We start from the raw sequence: 17,824 nt of genomic DNA, 5'->3' as shown, positions 1-17,824 counted from the left end.
TCCGTCACTTTGCGTTGCACTTTTTGCTTTTCGAGGTCCTGAAGAAAGCTTTTTTGGAACTCTCAGAAACGAGTAGCAGTTTCCTCACTCAGCTCCGCAGACGCGACAAAGCCACGAAGCCCGTCCAAAGCTTGGAGTGCACCGTCAGTATTTAATGGCCGACGATCGCCGCTGCAATCTCCGGCGTCTTGGTTGTCATCGTCGTCGCTCTCCTCTTCAGCGGTAACATCTGCAATGATGTCTTGGACGGTGCGCAATTCGCATGTCGCCAGTTGGTCGTCCGCCGATACAAACTCTTCCGGAGACACGCCGACATCGAGGTCACCCCAGTCCGGGATGTCAATCTCTGCGCTGTCAGCTCCATGTTCCTCCGTATCGCCAGATGCACAAAAAAAGCCACACTTCTTGAAGCAGTTGGCGATGGTGTCGGGTTTGACGCGATCCCATGACATCGCTAGAAAATGAATGGCATCAAGAAGATCCACCTTCAAGCTGGCATCTTTCCGATCAATCTTGGCCAAAAAGCGTCTGACCAACAAGCTCCTAAAGTGAAATTTCACGTTTCTAATGATTCCTGCATCTAGGGGCTGCAAGTGGCTGGTGCAGTTGGGCGGCAGGAAAATTACTCTGACGTTTTGCAGCCACGAAGTATCGACAGGGTGCGCGGCACAATTGTCGAGAAATAGAAGAATTCTACGGTTCTCGGCACGCATCCGGGCATCCAGATGGGTGAGGAACTCTGTGAAAAGGGCTCCGGTCATCCATGCCTTCCTATTCGCTTTGTAAACGACAGGAAGGCGTGGGTTACGCGAGAAGCAGCGTGGCTTCCAGAACTTGCCAATGACGGTAGGCTTGAGCTTCTCGGTTCCATCAGCATTGCAGCACAACAATACGGTGACTCTTTCTTTGCTTTTTTTTCCACCTTGACACGTCTCACCTTTCATACTGAGACTTTTCTCGGGCTGGAGGTTGATGAACAACCCAGCTTCATCTGCGTTGAACACGTCCCTTGGCTGGTATTGAGCAATCACCGCCAGCAGAGTCGAAAGCCAGTTGGAGACCTATACTGCGTTTCATACATCAAGTGCAACACTACCAAAGCTACAGCTCTTGTTTGCGCTCTCCGCATCCGCGATAAAAAATAGTACCTGCTCTTGACGAGAGAAAATAATAGTTGTTTTGTCTGCAAGCTTAATACATTTTACATTTGCCCTCAACTTCATAAAAAGCACCTTTTTTAGGGAGAAAAGGTCGGATTCGGCTAATTTGTATGTTTCTTTATGTCGTTTTTGTTCGTGCCGCGTTTTGCTGCCCCGCAACCTTGCCAGCTGTGCCACCAGATGGCGCTGGCTGTGCCCTCCGCGCTGCGCATCTCTTTTTGATAAATGGTTCTTTGGTGCGCATTTTTTCTATAAGATCCGCTCTGTGAAGATGTCTAAGCGTGCGAAGCGTGTTATTGCAAACGTGTATGCTCGGAATAGAGCCCGTTTCGGCAGGAACCACTCGCCTACAGAACGAGCGCGTAGTGATACGCCTCCTGTTTTTTTTCTTGCGGACTACTTGCGTAGCTTTCGCTGCGTTGCACCTGATGTATGAAACGGAGTATAATCTTGGTCGGCAGACTTCCCTTCGCCGGAAACGGTTTTATACGACAGGCCATGTCGTGTTTTAAAACGATGGAGCCACCCACCCGAAGCTTTAAAATCTTCAATGCCCAACGAGAGTGCAATCTCATCAGCTTTCTCGCGAACAACTGTCCCGTCCACGTTCACGCCCGCCGCCCTTACTTCCCTGAACCACGCCAGTAGAACCTCTTCCATCTTGCCATGCTGGGCGCGCCCTTGTTTGCTTCACGCCGGCGCCGAAGACTTGAATGTTTTTCCGAATTTCTTCTCGCTTGCCGACGATCGTGTTCAGCGTGGAGACAGGCAAACAAAGTTCGCGTGCCAGGTCGACACGTTTCTTCTGCGGATTGTCGTCGACTTTTACGAGAATATCAAGTTTTTCTTTCAGCGATAACGCTTTACGCTTCCTAGACATGGTGAAGCACACGGGTGAAACGCGGCACCAAAACAAAAACAAGTGCGAAGTGCAAGCTGAACGCTTGGAAAACCAAAATGGCAACGAGAAATGGCAAACACAAAGCCAACAAAGCCTACAGCATATTCAATGCATGCGCCAATCACTGCTTCTTGGTCACGTGATTTTACCGTGATTACTATGTCTTAGGATAGATGGCGCTAAAAACCTTCGGTGCGCTTCGGCGCTTTTGTTGTGCGAGTTTGGGAAAATGGCTCCCAGAGGCCGCCACACTGCTGCAGACGCTGTGCTGAGGCACGGCCGGACTCGAGCCGAGCCAGGCCAAGCCTCGAGCATACGAAGCGCATGTCGTCGCGTGTTCAGTCCGCCGTGCCTGTAGTTTCGCTCGATGCGATAATTTCAGTAGCTCTGCCCACCCTCTGCAAAGGACTGGCTCTGATGTTATCATCATAGTTGGAGAGATGCGATTCCTACACGTATCTAGCAAAGGTCATGTCCAACATCGAAAATCGGCCACGAGCGCTAGGGGAGTTGCGACCACTGCAGCTACTGTCAGATCCTGCTAGGACACTTTTGCTGCCTCCTGGCGCGAAAATCGAAACTGCGCGAGATTTACGGAAGACGTTTCCACGATCGTATTATCCAAACCGACGTGGAAATACGATCGTATTAGCCGTACAAAAATGCATTACTTCTATAGGGCATCGGCCGGGAACGAAAAAAAAAAACGTATTATGCCGAAAAGCGTATTTAGCCGAATCGTATCAACGAGATTTCACTGTACAATATTTTCGTTGCAGTTCGGCTGACGCCGTGCTGTGATGCAAAACGTTTACACCTTTCCAAAAAGCGTTATGAACGTGCAGACTGCCGGTTATACAACTATAGTGTACTAGAAAGTATTCTAGAGAAAGTATGCGGTTATTTTGACCGTGTTTCAACGAACACTGTTTGCCGCAGTGATGTCCATGTCAATAGGCAGCCCTATCACAGTAACCATCACAGTCAACCCAGCCTCAGTACCAATCCAATCCAATCCAATCCAGCCCGCCCACGTGACTTCGCGCTACGCACGCAGGCATGCAGTTGCGACATAGCGGACGTAGCCTATCTGCCTTTCTTTGCTTTGTGGATGTAGTGCGCAACCGGTGATTGCATCGTCTGTATTGAGCTGTGGTGTTTTGCGAAGTGGTTGTTGCGTGAGTGTGTGTGTGAACGGGCGGCACTATGCCACTCCCCAAAGCGATTAGGATATCGAGAATGAGAACAGCGGCGATGACTTGGAAAGAGCCGATTCAGGCTTTACTGTGACGGAAGCCACTCAGGCATTAACTGTTATGAGAGCGTTTGCTGAGAAGATGGGCCTTATGGAGAAGCTTGCTCGCAGTCTCGCTGATTTTGAGACGGCTGTTGTCACCGCATGACCGCCACAGCGGCAACTGAAAATGACCGACTTCTGGTCGGCAGGATGGGAATAAAGTGCACGTACGTGTCTTCACAGGAAATTTTCAGTGCTTGGTTTTTTTTTCTTCACTTTTGGAGGGTGCGTAATGGCAAATCTGCTGTAATCGGTTAAGGTGTACTGCCGGATAGTACATACTTTTGCTGCGTCCCCGCCAACTACGTAGTATTAACGGGGTTTTACTGTAGTGCTGAAGTTCCGGAGGCTGGCTATAGGTGTGGAGCCTTTTCAGCATGTAAAGCTAGTTATGGATTCGGCTGGCTGTGAGCTTATTCAGATAGCCAATCCAGTTTAAAGCCAAATGATGGACATTTTTTGTCACGCAGTAATAAAGCATGGTTCCAAAAGTGAGACAGGAGGATGACCCTGCGAAAAATGGTCATGGAACTGAATTGAGAAATACACTGATTTTTGTTAAAATGAAAGGATTTTGCATAGAATTCAATGAAGCGTTGGTGAGAGATTTAGGAAAGATTGTACAACTAATACTACGTTTAAGATGTTTGTTCAAGTGGCATTCTACTGTACAGAACAGCTTGGTCTGGCCAGAAGCTGCACAGTGCAACTCATTGGGAAAAATATCCTGGCTTTGCTTCCGGGTCAAGGTATAACCACAGAATTGCTTTGAACACCCTCTGGTCCACTATCTGTGCATCTCTGCTAGCAGCAGGGCGTATACAAGAGCATTGGTGCCCTCGTGACGAACCTGCTTGTAGATGTGGAGAAGGGAGACTGAGGCTGGGTTGTCCTCGACGAGGCGCATCTGGGGGCTGACAGCCACCACACGAGGCACAGCTAGGTGCAGGAAGCGCCGTGCTGTCTCCTTCTGTTTGTCCAGCTGGTGGTTGAGCATGCGCAGCAGCTGCAGCACCCGCTCCTCCCGCCGCGCGTCGCTCAGGCACGCGTCGTTCACCACCAGGTACGGGTAGATCTGCATCAACGATCGTTATCCACAATCAACATACAGGCCAAAAACTGTCAGCCAAGAGGGCTTTACCGTAAGAGGGTGCAGCAAAGTAAAAGCTCCACACATTTACAAACGAAAATGCAGATAGATATATCTCAGAAAAGGTATGAGCCAGGCTACCTAAATTTAAGGGGGGACACAGCTCTTTGCGGCCAAAAATCGGTCTAAAAATAGATTTTTTTGTTTCTTCATTTTCGCGGTCCCGAGACGTTTCCACAACTATATGCAAATTTAGGTTGAAAAATACCACCTATTTCGCACGTTACAGCGCTTCAAAGTTGAGAATCTGAACGTTTGCCCCTTTAAATTGAAGTCAAATCGTGCCGAGTTTTGATCGGCCGCAGATCGAGAAATGCGCGCTCCACCGGCAACATTTTGCTCTCGTTAGAAAGATCGTGATTCAGGCTATTCTCATGCCACGATTGGCGTCCGCGAGTGAACACCCGAAGCGGAAAACAAAGGGAGAAATTTGCGCGAAACACGCGCTGCTATTGGGCTCCGAAAGCATGTGACCCAAACGACCACTTCTGGTTGGCTGCCGGCGTCGGCTGCTTGCGGCTTGGTGCCATTTTGAAAAGGTCGCATAGTTAGGCCTAGTTGGTTTAGCGACGTTCCGTCGTCACGACCACGGCATACAACGGGGAAAATTTAGGTTCAAGCGTCATACTAGCCTAAAAACCGAAGAAAGGTAGAGAAAAGAGGCGCGCTTGTGATGCGTCATCCTGTTATCAGCAATCAGCGACCAAGCACTGACGCTCCGCGATAGGCCGATAAGAGCGAAGCCGATGGTGCTCGGCACGACAGATAGGAGAGCGAACGATTTCCTCGAGGAGATTCCTGTTGCGTGCGAACATCGTAATCACTACGATGCAGATGAAAAAGTGATACCTAAGCAGTTTTCACGGGCGCGAAAGATCGAACACTTGGAAAAGTTAGTGGCGCGGCGGCAGAGGCAATCGCGAAACTGCATCACGCACGGCATGCGGAATAGCAAACTTTGTCGAAAGGCAATTATCTCGATGGAAAATGGCGCATTCACACCAAAAACCAGTCATAACTCACTTTATCGAGTTGCTGTTAGACTTAGTAATTCAAAAATACATATGCCCAAAACGTTTTTCGCCGAATTCTCAAAACTGAATTTTAGACACAGTCAGCAGATCATTATTTCTGGTCCTGCTCTTGCTACAGTTATTTTCTTTTGCTAGAAAGCTAACCTCATGTATCTTTTGACACTAAGGTAAATGTAATAACCGTAGAGGAAAATTTACTGAAAAGATTGTCTTGGCACCAAAATGGACCACCTTTATTTTTTTTTTTTATGGTGAACTTTGACTCAAGTTGGGATAGAACATTTTTTTGTTTTAATTTACTTTCCAACCATTTCTGATCATACACTGATATCAAGTGACACCGCCGATTGGCTGGAGAGTGTCACTGAAACAGTCGTTGGACAAAAATGATGCGGCACAGCACTAAACTTTCATGGGTGGTTTCAAAGTGAAAGCGCATTGGGACTTTCATTTGCCATTTATGCAGCAACATAGCCCCCAATTTATGTAGAAGACACTTTGATCGTGTTCCGAAGAAATTATCAATCCATCTTCCTTGGTTTGGTCGTTTCCTTCAGTATCCTCCTAACAAGATGCACTGCCACAGACTTGCATGGGCATTGGCTGTGACCTGGCAATCAAAATGATCCAAATCTTAGAACTAAAAAGGGATCATGTTGCCAAGGTTTTACTGTTGTTTCTGCCAGCCAGCAGTGATGCTGAATGCATCATGTGCAATCCACAGCCCAGACTTAAGCCAGCAGCCCTCACCTTGCCGTTCTGTCCCCGTATGTAGAGCCGCCGGGCGGCTGTGTTGTGCTTCTGGACAATCTCCACGCGAGGCATGAACCGGGCAATGCGCACATAGTAGTGGTTGTGCTGTAAAGAGACGAAGGCAGGCTTAAGAAAAACAAATAAACCATTGCGGGGTACTCTAATATATAACCAATATTAAAAAATTTAAAAAGGCCATGAAGGGTAGCTAGCTGGATTTTGGTGATGAAAATTCCCACAATAAAGCAGAAATCTCCCGAGCAAATGCGGAATGAAAAGAAAATGCGTCCTACCTAAACCACCGCTAATAATATAACAGCATCAGCACAGTCACTTAAGGGGGGACACGGGTCTTGCGGACCAAAAAATCGCGAAAAAATCACTTTTTAGAAAATGTGATTTGCGAAATCAGTAGCTCTTTATCTACCTATCTGCTAAGTTTTTCATCTCTAGGGTCGGTATTTTAGTCACAATGCCAATTTATATAATCGATGTCGCCCGAATTTGGGCCGAAAACGACTCCCGAAACAACCATTTTTCGCGAGGCGTAGCTCCCATTTTGTGCGCGGCACCGTAGCCATCTTGGTCTCATTCGAAAGAGCCGCCTTTCGTCTTCAAATTGACGCCTCTGCTGTTTACATTCGCCCATTGGTCGCATAAAAAATAGCAAAAAAAGAAAACGTGGCATTTGCAATCCCATTGGCTTTCGGGGTGCACGTGACGATAAGGCGTCCCCGCATTGGTGGAGCTGGCTGACGGCGTCTGCTCGGCGCGCCCGAGCCGCGGGGAGACGGCGGAGACGTGACGCCGGCCGCGCTTGGTTCCGAACCGCGAGGTGCGTTCATGGCAAGAATTTGTGAAAAAAGTAAAAAAAAATAGTTGAATAATCATCTCAAGTGATGCCCTGCCCCGGCTGTGCGCGCTCAGGCCGACGGAAATCGTGCGCCGAACGATCGTGTGTACGAGCCTGAAGTAGGCCTAGCGTGTTCCCCAGCACGGGGGACTGCTACTGCCAGCGGTCGCACCCGCCGCGACAGTGATAACGCTGGCCGCAGATGAGCAGAAAGATAAGCTCAAAACAGGAAAAGCTTGAACTCGCGCCAACTCTAGCAACGAAGCGGTAGACGGATTGTGTTCGTAACGATGACGGCAGCGCGGCGGACAGTCCGCTTGGCGATGCGGAGTTCACGATCGTCAGATCTAAACAGTTTGCCGAGATTGGCGAAGCGTAAAACATACGGCGGCGATATTGGCATTTAAAAAAGTGAAGGGGGTAAGGAATCGCCGTCAAACTTATTCTCCAATGCGTAAACTGCGGGACACGTCTTCGTAGAACTCGCCGCGCGTTTGCGCCGATCAGACCTCGTTCATAGTCCTTAGGGAATTCACTTGCTTCCAGTGCAATGCAGAGCACCGGGAAGCAGCAAACAGCTCCAAATTACATTTCTTTTCCGCAATAAACGTTCCTCACCACGGTCTTGATGCGAGGACGTAGCAAAACGACGTACGTAAAAAAAAAAAAAAAAAAAAAAAAAAAAAACGAAAAAGTGACAACTGAATGTGCTGCAACTGCAAATCAAAATGAAAGAGGCGACACTTGGACGTTGGAAAGCAAAGAGACTACATTCCTGGAGGTTTATAGCCATTTTAAATTGTAAACGTGTGCATTGCACCAGTGAATGTCTGAGAGCAGAGAGGAAGCGTGCTTCCTCTGCAGCTTTTCAGACTGCAGCAAAACGAAAGCAGAAGGGCAAACCCAATGCAGATTACTGTCCAGGAGCCTTCTAGGCCACAGTGGCCTGCATTTCTACAGTTTTTGTTTGATTAAATTAGTGTTTGACATTGCAATTCGTTTTTTCCATTTTTCTCAAAATGAAAATTTTGCCTACCCTTCTATTTTGCGGGTGGCATTGTGGCTCTCCTACTCCTTAGATTGTAATGATTTTTATTTTTACTGGGTCGTGAGTGTTAAAGGAACACAATAAAGCTATTATACAAGGTCTCAACTGCATGAAAAATTTTTAAACATACGAAGATGTAGAAAGGGGGTGGTTGCACTTGTGAAGCTGAAACTTAAAACTTCCATAACTTTGGCTTGTAGTAAGGCAGGAGCACAAAACTTGTTTTATTGCGTTCCTTAGACATTCAAGAACAGATCCATGTGCATTTTAGCAATTTCCCTTCAGTAGATATTTTTACAAGCTTCCCGCAAGTCTGGAACAGCAAAGTTGCTGTAACTACTCAGCAAATTTATGTAGAAGAAAACTAACAACATATTTGAAACCAGCACAAGAATTTACATAAACCCTGCAAATTTCATACTGACAGGACAAATATTAAGAAAATTTTGCTCAAGACCCATGTCCCCCCTTAACCTAGCCTTGATACACGTAAAATGTAGTCCTATTAAAGAGTGCCAACAAATTGATTTGAAATACTTAAGATGAGCAACAATTTCCAGTTTGTAACATTAAAACAAGACATTCAGAGAGAGAGAGAAAAAAAAAACTTTGGTGCTCATCCCGCCCAATTTCGCCACCAACCACCTCAGTGCACTTACCCCAACACTTCACTAGTGACAATATGCGTAACCCATGCATTCACCCTTGAAATAAGCAGTGGAGCAAAATGAACGGCCCCTACCTTGGGCAGGAGGAACTCCCCAGGCAGAGCAATGTCAGCCGTCTGTTGGGAGAAGTTGCTCAGGAACCGGCATTTTTCCTCAATTAGCATCGACCTGCAAAGGGTTGGTAGGAGAGCAAATGCTTTCGCAAACTGCCCCTGAAACCTCTGGCTTCTTAGTAGCAGTTTCTCTCCAAAGCTCCATACAAGGGAGTCAGTTGGTTTATGGGGTTTAACATCCCAAAGCAATTCAGGATATGAGGGCCTGCACTGACATCGCACAGCACACGTACCCGCCATGGCTGGGATTCCCTCCCACATTCTTGGGTTCCATACAAGGAAGAGTCATGGCAGTGTTCTTATGACAAGGCCCACTTTGAAACAACATTTTGTGCTCCACCCAAAGCTCCATTTCTGTGACATAACAAAATGAAGGGCCACCCCAAGCAGTGCCACAGGCAAGTTCCCAACAGCCACTAGAGAAGTCGCAAAAATGCTAACTTTATTTTCCCTTCAGTCAGTGCCTCCCAACAGTGAGCCGGCCTGACCTGTGGACATCACCATGGGTTGGAGTAGAGTCAATCAATAGCCCCCTGCACTGCGTAAAATTGCATTAATTTCATTACTACCAGTATGTGAGCTAGGTGCTTGTCCCATACTCAAGGCTCATGTCCCATCTGCACTGTTCCCATGAGAAGTCCCGAACAGTATTGTCGTGCGTACTTACTTGGGCAACAGCTTGGTCTTGGCTTCAAGAATCTTGATCCACTTCTTCAGCTTGTTGATCAGGTTGTGCAACTTCATGGCACCTGGCACACTGCAAGACACAGCAAGCACCAATTTTAGAAGCTGGAACGTAGGACAATTTGCATGCTGCCCCCTAAAATGCAAACCCAAAAGATGGAGCTGAAATTCCTTGATGAAAACCACTGGTTGTTTGACAGAATCTGATGGTTTTCCCTTGAAAACTGCATCTAGAAGTGTGCTATGGCTGCACACCTATATAAAACAACAATACACTGCATATCATAGCAGCAATGATGGGGGGCGCTTTCCCTGAAAACATAGTACATGAAGGCTTTTTTGGAAGGATGTCACAGCTGTACAGGTTGAGACCAAGCCACAATGCAGTTCCAAAAGACATTACGAATTCCGTGCAGCACCATAATGGAAGGGGAAAAATACAAGACCCCAAAAGCAATCCGAGCTTTGAAGAACACTGTAGTGGAAGCACTGGCAATTGAGAGTGCGTTGCTTGGCAAGTCGGCTAATTGTGGTAAATAAAAGGGGGTACTTCGTACAAAGAGTCACGGATGAGTAGGAAATACAAGGAGCAAAGAAAAAAAAAAAGCCAGAACCGCTGACCTCATTTCCTTAGAATGGCCGGCACGCCCTGTATTTCAGTTTGTGCAGAAGCTTTTTTGCCACAGCAACAATGATCGAAAGAGCCAAGCCAGCCTTCGTCATTATTGACCTGATTATTGAGGCCCTCATGCACTATGTGTGTGCAAGACTTGGTCAAGGCAACAGCTTTTTTTCTTTTGTTGTTGCTGCTGTGTTCCCTTGTCGTCCGCATCATTTTGTGCACAGTACCCCCTTGTATTTCCACTGGAAATTTCAACCACCAGGCGTTCTTTAACGTGTACCGACATTGCACAACACATGGGACCCCTGCTCTTTGCTTCCGTAGAAACGTGGCTACTGAATCCACGATTTTATCCCACGTCCTTCAGATCAGTAGTTAAGCACCATAACCACTGAGGTAAGGTACAAAATAATTTTTTTTTTTTTTTCTTGCGAGTGCCACGCATTTGGGAGGCTATCTAGCATGGTATGAGACGAATTTCACTGCAGTAATATATCAATGTTAGAAATTGAACCGTAGATTTTAGCCATTTATTCAATCAAGGTTTAATTGTACCGAAAATAATTTCAAATCTTTGTTAGCTGCACCAATTTACATACAAAAAGATATATATACATATACCTTCACATAAGCTCCATGTATCATAGTGGAAACTGACAGTGGCATGATGCACATAATACTTGAGACTCGGCCGAACCAAGTTTAGACTACAAGTAGGTCGGCTAGCGCAGAACGACTCGTGTATATCGATTCCTTTGATACCGGATGGCCATTTTTGACGGAGATTAGAGTATACTTAAGCTAATTTTTTTCTTTGTTTTTGTTTCTATGTACAATAAAACCTCAATAGGTCACCCTTTAACGAACCATAATTGGAATTATCCAAAACTTGCGAGTTATAGGATGGCGCTAAGAATTTCTAACAGCCTTTACATCGCGGTAATACAGTCAAACCCGGTTATATCGAACCCGGATATATCGAATTTTGGTTATATCGAACTCACAAAATATCCCCTTGAAAATCCCATGTAAAAGTATAGGAAAGCCGCGTCATATATCGAACTTAATTTCACCGGCCGTTCGATATATCGAACTCCGCACCACGCACTGGAAAGTGTGCCTTCCCTAAAGGCGATCGCATCACACTTGGCCGTTTGCCATGTAACGTTTTCAAGCCATGCGCGGAAGGAATGAGAAGGAACAGTTCGGCGACGGCTGGTCTGGGCAGCGCCACGCCTATTCCCCAAAGGCGCAAGCATCTGCAGTTATCGTTTCCCGCGCGCCAACATATGACGTTTGCAAGCCATGTGCGTGGGTGTGCCCATTCTTTTGCGGAGCTATCTCTCTCCTTCAGCACACGCTACACATGCGCCAAGCCAAGCCAGCTAAGCCCGCTTTCAGACAGACGTCGGACGCCTTCTCCAGCGTGTGTTGCGAGCCCTCTGGGCCTCTGCGCGAGGTGGCTGACGTGGCTATGGTGCCTGCGGATGACCGGCAGCTCTTTTTTTTTTTTGAGTCATCCTTTCTTATCGTGCTGTTCGGACGTTAAGCAGCGGCAATTTTCTTTTCTTTTTTTTTTTTCTTTGAGGGAGTCTTTTATCCTGCATATATGAATCGATGAAAGCACGCGGTCAGCTGCTGCGATCATGACGCCCGCCCTAAGCGCGGGGTGGCCTGTGCAATCAAGCCATCACGGGCACTCTGCCAAGTTCGCTCCCCGCCCACCGCAGGAGCTATCAAACGATAAACACGCCCGAACGTTATCGCTGCGCAGCATCTTGGCACGCTGCCAAGAAATTAGCTGTGGATGAGACCACCGAAACGGAGTGACGCGCGCCATCGACATGCGAGCGAAAATGCGATTTCTGCCGCGGCGACACAAACCTTGTTTTGAGCTGCCGCAGTGGCTCGAGCGGCGAGAGGGACGCAGTTCCAACAAGTTTGAAATTTTTCGCTCTGTCGCTGCCGCTCGTCGCTGAGATTGCTCAATCGCTTGCATGTGAGTGAGCTGGCCTTTACGCAATTTTTTTTTTTCAAATTCTCGGGTGCAAAAGTGGCGGGTGGGTTCATTATGCGAGTGGGTTGATTACGCGACAAATACGGTATCGTTTTTTCGCATCGTAAGTACCGTCACAAGCTGATTTCTGTATATCGAATTATCGATATCTATTTCGCGATCCCCTTATGTAATAAATGCCAGAAATATGGTTGTCTACACATCTGAGATGAAACCTAATTGACACTATTAGAAATGCCAAAGAACCGCTCCAGAATTGTATGACTCCAGGGCTCTTTTCACAGTGGGACACATTAGCAGTGGTTCCTCTTTACAAATGGCCCTGTCCATTCTGGGAATGCTTCACTACATTGATTACTCTGCTCTCAAAGTAGACTGACCAGTCACGTTTTGCCAATGCTTCACGGACTGATCTAATACCTCTGTCAGACGAACACTTCTGATCCTCATTGAACTCGATCTATGTTAAAGTTTTCAAGAAGGATTGAAGTGTTTGGTGCTACATGGCCGTTTTAAATGACCAAAGAGAAGTTTCCGTCAAATGCTTTAGGTGACGTCGAGGGTGGCGACACCCACTCTCGAATGTGCTTGAAAATTCAAGAGCAGTTGAGGAAGCAGTTAAGTTTGCGGGCTTCGCGCGGAAGTGAGATCCCGAAGGGGCGACCAAGGTCAAGGGGCAGCTTGACGCGGGCTGATTTATGACAGTCGCGCAGACGACCGCTTCTCGGAAGTGAGCCCTGAACACATGGAAGCGGGCGACGCCACCGGCTCTCTCCGTCCCGTGCCGCAAGGGAGGCAGAGCAGTGCAGTTAAGGCCCGTTCACACTTGCGACTAGCAGCGGTCGCGCGACTGTTTTGGTCGAAAAGCGACAGTCGCAAACGGTCGCATCGGTCGAAAAGCGACTGCCGCGGGCCGATCGGGCACTGCTCGAATTTTCAGTCGCGCGACTACCGTAAAAACCCGCGTATAATACGAACCCGAATATAATACGAGGTGAAATTCTGGAGACGCGAAATGGAAAAAAAAAGTTTTTACCGCATATAATACGAGAGAGAAAAAACAAGACATTTATTGAAATAGGACCTCACACTTCAATCACTTTCATCTTCAGCAGCGCTTTCCTCGGAAATTTCTTTGTCGGACAAATCATCCCACAGGTACTCATCTTCTGTGCCATCGAGGGCGTTTGAGATGCCGCACTTCTTAAACGAACGGCGCACAAGCTCCTCTGGGATGCTTGCCCACGCGTCCACAATCCATTTGCACAGCGTGGCTGGCGATGCTCGCTTCAGCCGCCCGGCCGGCGTCACTGCAGGCTCACCTGACCGCATCCATTCCGCGTAGCATCGCTTGACTGCGTCCTTGAAGGGTTTGTTAACACAAACGTCGAGAGGCTGAAGTTGTGAGGTCATCCCACCCGGAATCACAACAAGTTCTGTGCGGCAGTCGCTTAGCAGCCTCTTCACCGAGTCGGCCAAATGGCAACGAAACGCGTCCAGCACGAGGATGGATGGGAAGGACAACAGCGCACCGGGCCGTTTGCACCACACTGACTTCACCCAGTCGAGGACGAGATCCTCGTTCATCCAACCTTTTTCGTGGCATCTCACGATGACATTCTTCGGCAGCTCCTCACCTTTCGGCATTGTCTTGCGCTTGAAGATGACATAGGGCGGGAGCTTGCGACCGTCTGCCGTGCACGATAGCATGACTGTAACCCGCGTCTTCTCGTTTCCAGTAGACCGGATACAAACTTGTTTAGAGCCCTTCTCATGGACGGTGAGGGGCGATGGCATGTCCAGGTAAACCGGAGTCTGGTCAGCATTGCCTATTTGCCCCAGCTGAAAGTTTTTGGTCTTTCGCAAAGAAATCACGTGGCGCTGAAAAGCCACCAGCAACTCTTCGAAGGATTCGGGCAGCTTTTGTGAAATCGAGGTTCGCCGGCGTAGCGAGAATCCAGCACGGCACATATAGCGATGTATCCAGTGCTTGCTTGCTTTGAAGGCGGAGCTCGGAATTCCCTTTTCCCTTGCAAGCTCCCTAGCTTTTGCCTGCATAAGCTCTACGCTCACAGCTAGATGCGATGCTCGCTGTTCTCGTACGAACTCCGTCAGAGCGAGTTCAATTTCCGGGAATGCGCCATTCTTTGGCCCGCGAAAGCTTCTTCGCATTCCCTTGCACGCGAAAAGGGCTTCTTTCTGTCGTCGCCATCCGCGAATGCTTCCCTCGGTGACGCCAAACTGCCTCCCGGCCGCACTGTTGCCGATGTTTTCAGCAACTAAAATCACCTTTCTCTTAAAAGCAGCCGAGTACTGTTTCCGAGACCCTGGCATCTTGCTCGTTCACTTAAAGAAAAAAGCGTGCACTTTTTCGCGAACCGTGGTTTGCACGAGAGCACATGCGCTGATGCTGTGCGCACTCGACGACTCAACAACGAAGAGACGACACCTCGATATGGTGGCTAGAAGGGGTAGGTGGCGTCAACGCCGGCGCGTTCGCGGCGAAAGGGCGCGCCGTCAATTCATGCCGCCACCGCGGTGGCCGCAGCGGCGCTGCGGTCAGCACTTCGATGCCTCCCGCGCTCCCCGCTCCCTGCTCATGCGTGCGCACGTGCGGTTGTCGTCTGCTCGTCTCGACGGTGCTCCCACGTGTTTTTCGCTGTGTTTCTTTTGTGAAGGGGTACTTGTTGGCATGCATGCTTCAGGTCCGTGTCCTGGATCAGTAAATGGATCATCGTGCAAAGAAAGCGAGACAAACGCACTGCTTTGCGCCTAACTGTACGTCTGGCTACGTATGGTCAAGGAAGTCGGGTGAGCGTGTCTCTTTGTTTTCTGTGCCAAAGGACCCCGAACGCTTTGAAGCATGGCGACGAGCCGTGCCCCGGGCTGACAAAGCTCTCGACGAGAACTCAGCCCTCTGTGAACTTCACTTTGATGAACAGTATATTGTCCGGCACTTCACGCACGCACTGTCGATCACATCGATATCGCTCGAAAGTGCGATGAAATGCATGACACCACTCTCAAGGCAATGCCCCCACATAAACAAGTCAGTTGTTCGTCCTTCTGGCTTCGAAAAACAAAGAGTGAACTATGCATTTTGGCTCCTTAGTGAGGAGACGCTGAGAGGTCTTTTCCTCTACCGAGATAAAATCGAGACACAGCTGGGCAGCGTTGCGGCGACCATCAGTTTTATCGAAATGATGAGAAGCTTGATTAAAGCGATGACATCACGGTGCATCTCAGATGCCCTGAGACATGGAGATCACCACGAAGAATGCATTCGAAGTTTCTTGTCCTACATGAACTCCTGGGAAGATACAGCTGGATCGGGCTTCCTTAGCATGTAGCACAGCTGAAGGTCTTCGCGTGACTCTGACCAGCACACTACATCCTCTCAAGTATTTGACAACCGAGGTGGGGTTCCGTTATCTCATGACAAGTCGTTTGTGCCAGGACCCCATCGAAAGACTTTTTGGCATCGTTCGACAAATGTCTGGTTGTAACGATCACCCGACTGCCAGCCAATTTTTGATATCTGTGAACACGCTAAGCTTTAAAAATTTAGCAAGATCACCAGCAAAAAGCAATGTCTCTTCGGGACTTATAAGGAGCCTTCTTGATGCTTCTAGCGCAAAAGAGACGAGTTCTCAGAGGAGAATTGACGAGCTTCTGGATATTGGAAACCTTACAGAAGCATATGAAGTCCTCAGTGCTTGTGACCTTGATCACCGGGCGATGTGTGCTCAAGCAAGGGATTCCAGGCTGATTTTTTACGTGGCCGGTTATGTCGCGCGGAAAAGCATTGCGACCACAAAGTGTGCTGAGTGCTGCGAGGAGCTTCTGCAGAATAAAGGTGGTAGTCCGCCAGCTGAAGCAGCCCTCACGGCAGCTGTTGACAGAGGAGGACTTTTATATCCATCTGACCAGCTGAATGCACTAGTGACGTCACTAGAAAACACATTCACCCACTGTTTCAGTGTGAAGCAAGTAAGAAGCGACAGCCTAATGACTTGGTATCTTTTCTCCAGCTTACAAAGTTGAATCTTGTAGGCTGCCCAGAACACAAAACAGCACTCACAAACAGAATCATCAAGTTTTATGTGCTCACAAGGCTTCATTTCTACGTGAAATCTCAGAACGCAAAACGGGACGAAACGCGGGAGCGAATGAAGATGTTAAAACTTCGACGAGTGCTCTGAAGTGTGCCTTCTAAGCTTTCCACTTTTTATTTAACGACTTTTATAGTTTCAGTCATAATGTACATGTGCAGTATGTTTCTGTGATACATGATGTTCCTGACGATGGTCTAAGCTATTTTTCAACGAGTCACTTTATTTTCTGTTACGTGCAATAATATGTGATACATGATATCCTTACCCTCTAAGCTTTCTATTTTTTAACGATCGAGTCACTTTTATAGTTTCCCATTTGTGCAGTATGCCTCCGTGATAAGTTCCTGAACGTAGTGTGTAATAAAAGTCATATTCAGATGCTGGTTTGCTTGCGCGGGACTGCTTATTTCTGTGGCGCTCCTTTATTGAGAGTTGCGAGATCGTGTGAGACTCGCAAGATTACTCTCTATAGTGAGCGCTTTCACGAGCTAAAAGCGTACGCAGACTGACGATCACTGTAGGCTGTAAAGTCTTCACCTCAGTTTCAGACCAATCTGCGCGGGTACATCCAGCGTGAACGCGAAAAAATAAAAAATCCAGCTTTCTGCACGCGCGGTGAACCCGGCGCAGCCAGCCTTTCCTGCGCGCAGCGCGCTCGCCGCATCGCAGTACGGACAGCAGCGCCACCTACGCATGGCATGAAATGGAAGCGCGGCGCTCGCCTCCCGGTCGCGTCACCTACCCCTTCTAGCCACCATAACCTCGACGTCGTGGCCACTGCGGGGTGCGGCCACGTTAGGGCAACGAAGCCAAGCCGTAGCCGCACATCGATAACAAAGCCAAGCCGTAGCCACGCGGCAACAACGAAACCAGAACTTCTCGCAAAACTTTGACATTTTGGTTGGGATCCGCAAATAATACGAGGCGGAAATTTGGAACGCTGAAAGTTGGAAAAAAACCTCGTATTATACGCGGGTTTTTACGGTACTAGTCGCAAACCATTTCACCAATCAGCGAGGTCCCGGAGTACTCGATCGAGCACCTTCTCAATGCAATTAAAGAATACCCCTACCTTTTCAACAAACGGCACCCGGAATTCAAAGGCAGGGAGATAGGATATGGCCTGGGAGGAGATTGGAAAGTCCGGTAAATACCATGAACTTTTCAGAAATGGGTTTTTCACGCAGGTACAACATTTTATATTGACACCACGGTGATTGACATCGTCTATTCGTCGCCGGTGTTCTCCTGGAAACACGAGAGCGCGGCATGCGTACCGGCTCTCCTGAAAAAGCTGAAGTGTCTGGCAGGCGGCAGCTACCGACGTTCACTGTCATCGCCCAGCAGCTCTCCTACTTCCAACTCGTTCGGAACGAGAACAGAACGAGAAGACGACTGTCGCAAGTGTG

At 48.2% G+C, this 17,824-nt stretch overlaps 1 protein-coding gene across 3 annotated transcripts in view; it reads right to left on the bottom strand.

Annotated features, from left to right (window-relative positions):
- Nipped-A (Transcription-associated protein Nipped-A) overlaps positions 1-17,824 on the bottom strand; it is a 287,463-nt gene that overhangs the window by 27,754 nt on the left and 241,885 nt on the right. For all 3 annotated transcript variants that reach the window (XM_084595462.1, XM_084595463.1, XM_084595464.1), the window contains exons 54-57: positions 9,645-9,734; positions 8,939-9,032; positions 6,293-6,400; positions 4,209-4,433 (exon numbers count right to left, since the gene is read on the bottom strand). In XM_084595462.1, coding sequence (XP_084451588.1) covers positions 4,209-4,433; positions 6,293-6,400; positions 8,939-9,032; positions 9,645-9,734 — 517 coding nt within the window. The remainder of the gene's footprint in view (positions 1-4,208; positions 4,434-6,292; positions 6,401-8,938; positions 9,033-9,644; positions 9,735-17,824) is intronic.

This window comes from Amblyomma maculatum, chromosome 2 (genome assembly GCF_055883805.1).
Source record: "Amblyomma maculatum isolate TAMU_Amacu chromosome 2, ASM5588380v1, whole genome shotgun sequence".
Lineage (NCBI taxonomy): Eukaryota > Metazoa > Arthropoda > Arachnida > Ixodida > Ixodidae > Amblyomma > Amblyomma maculatum.
Note: the sequence above shows the minus strand (reverse complement) of the source record. Positions and strands in the feature narration are given on the sequence as shown.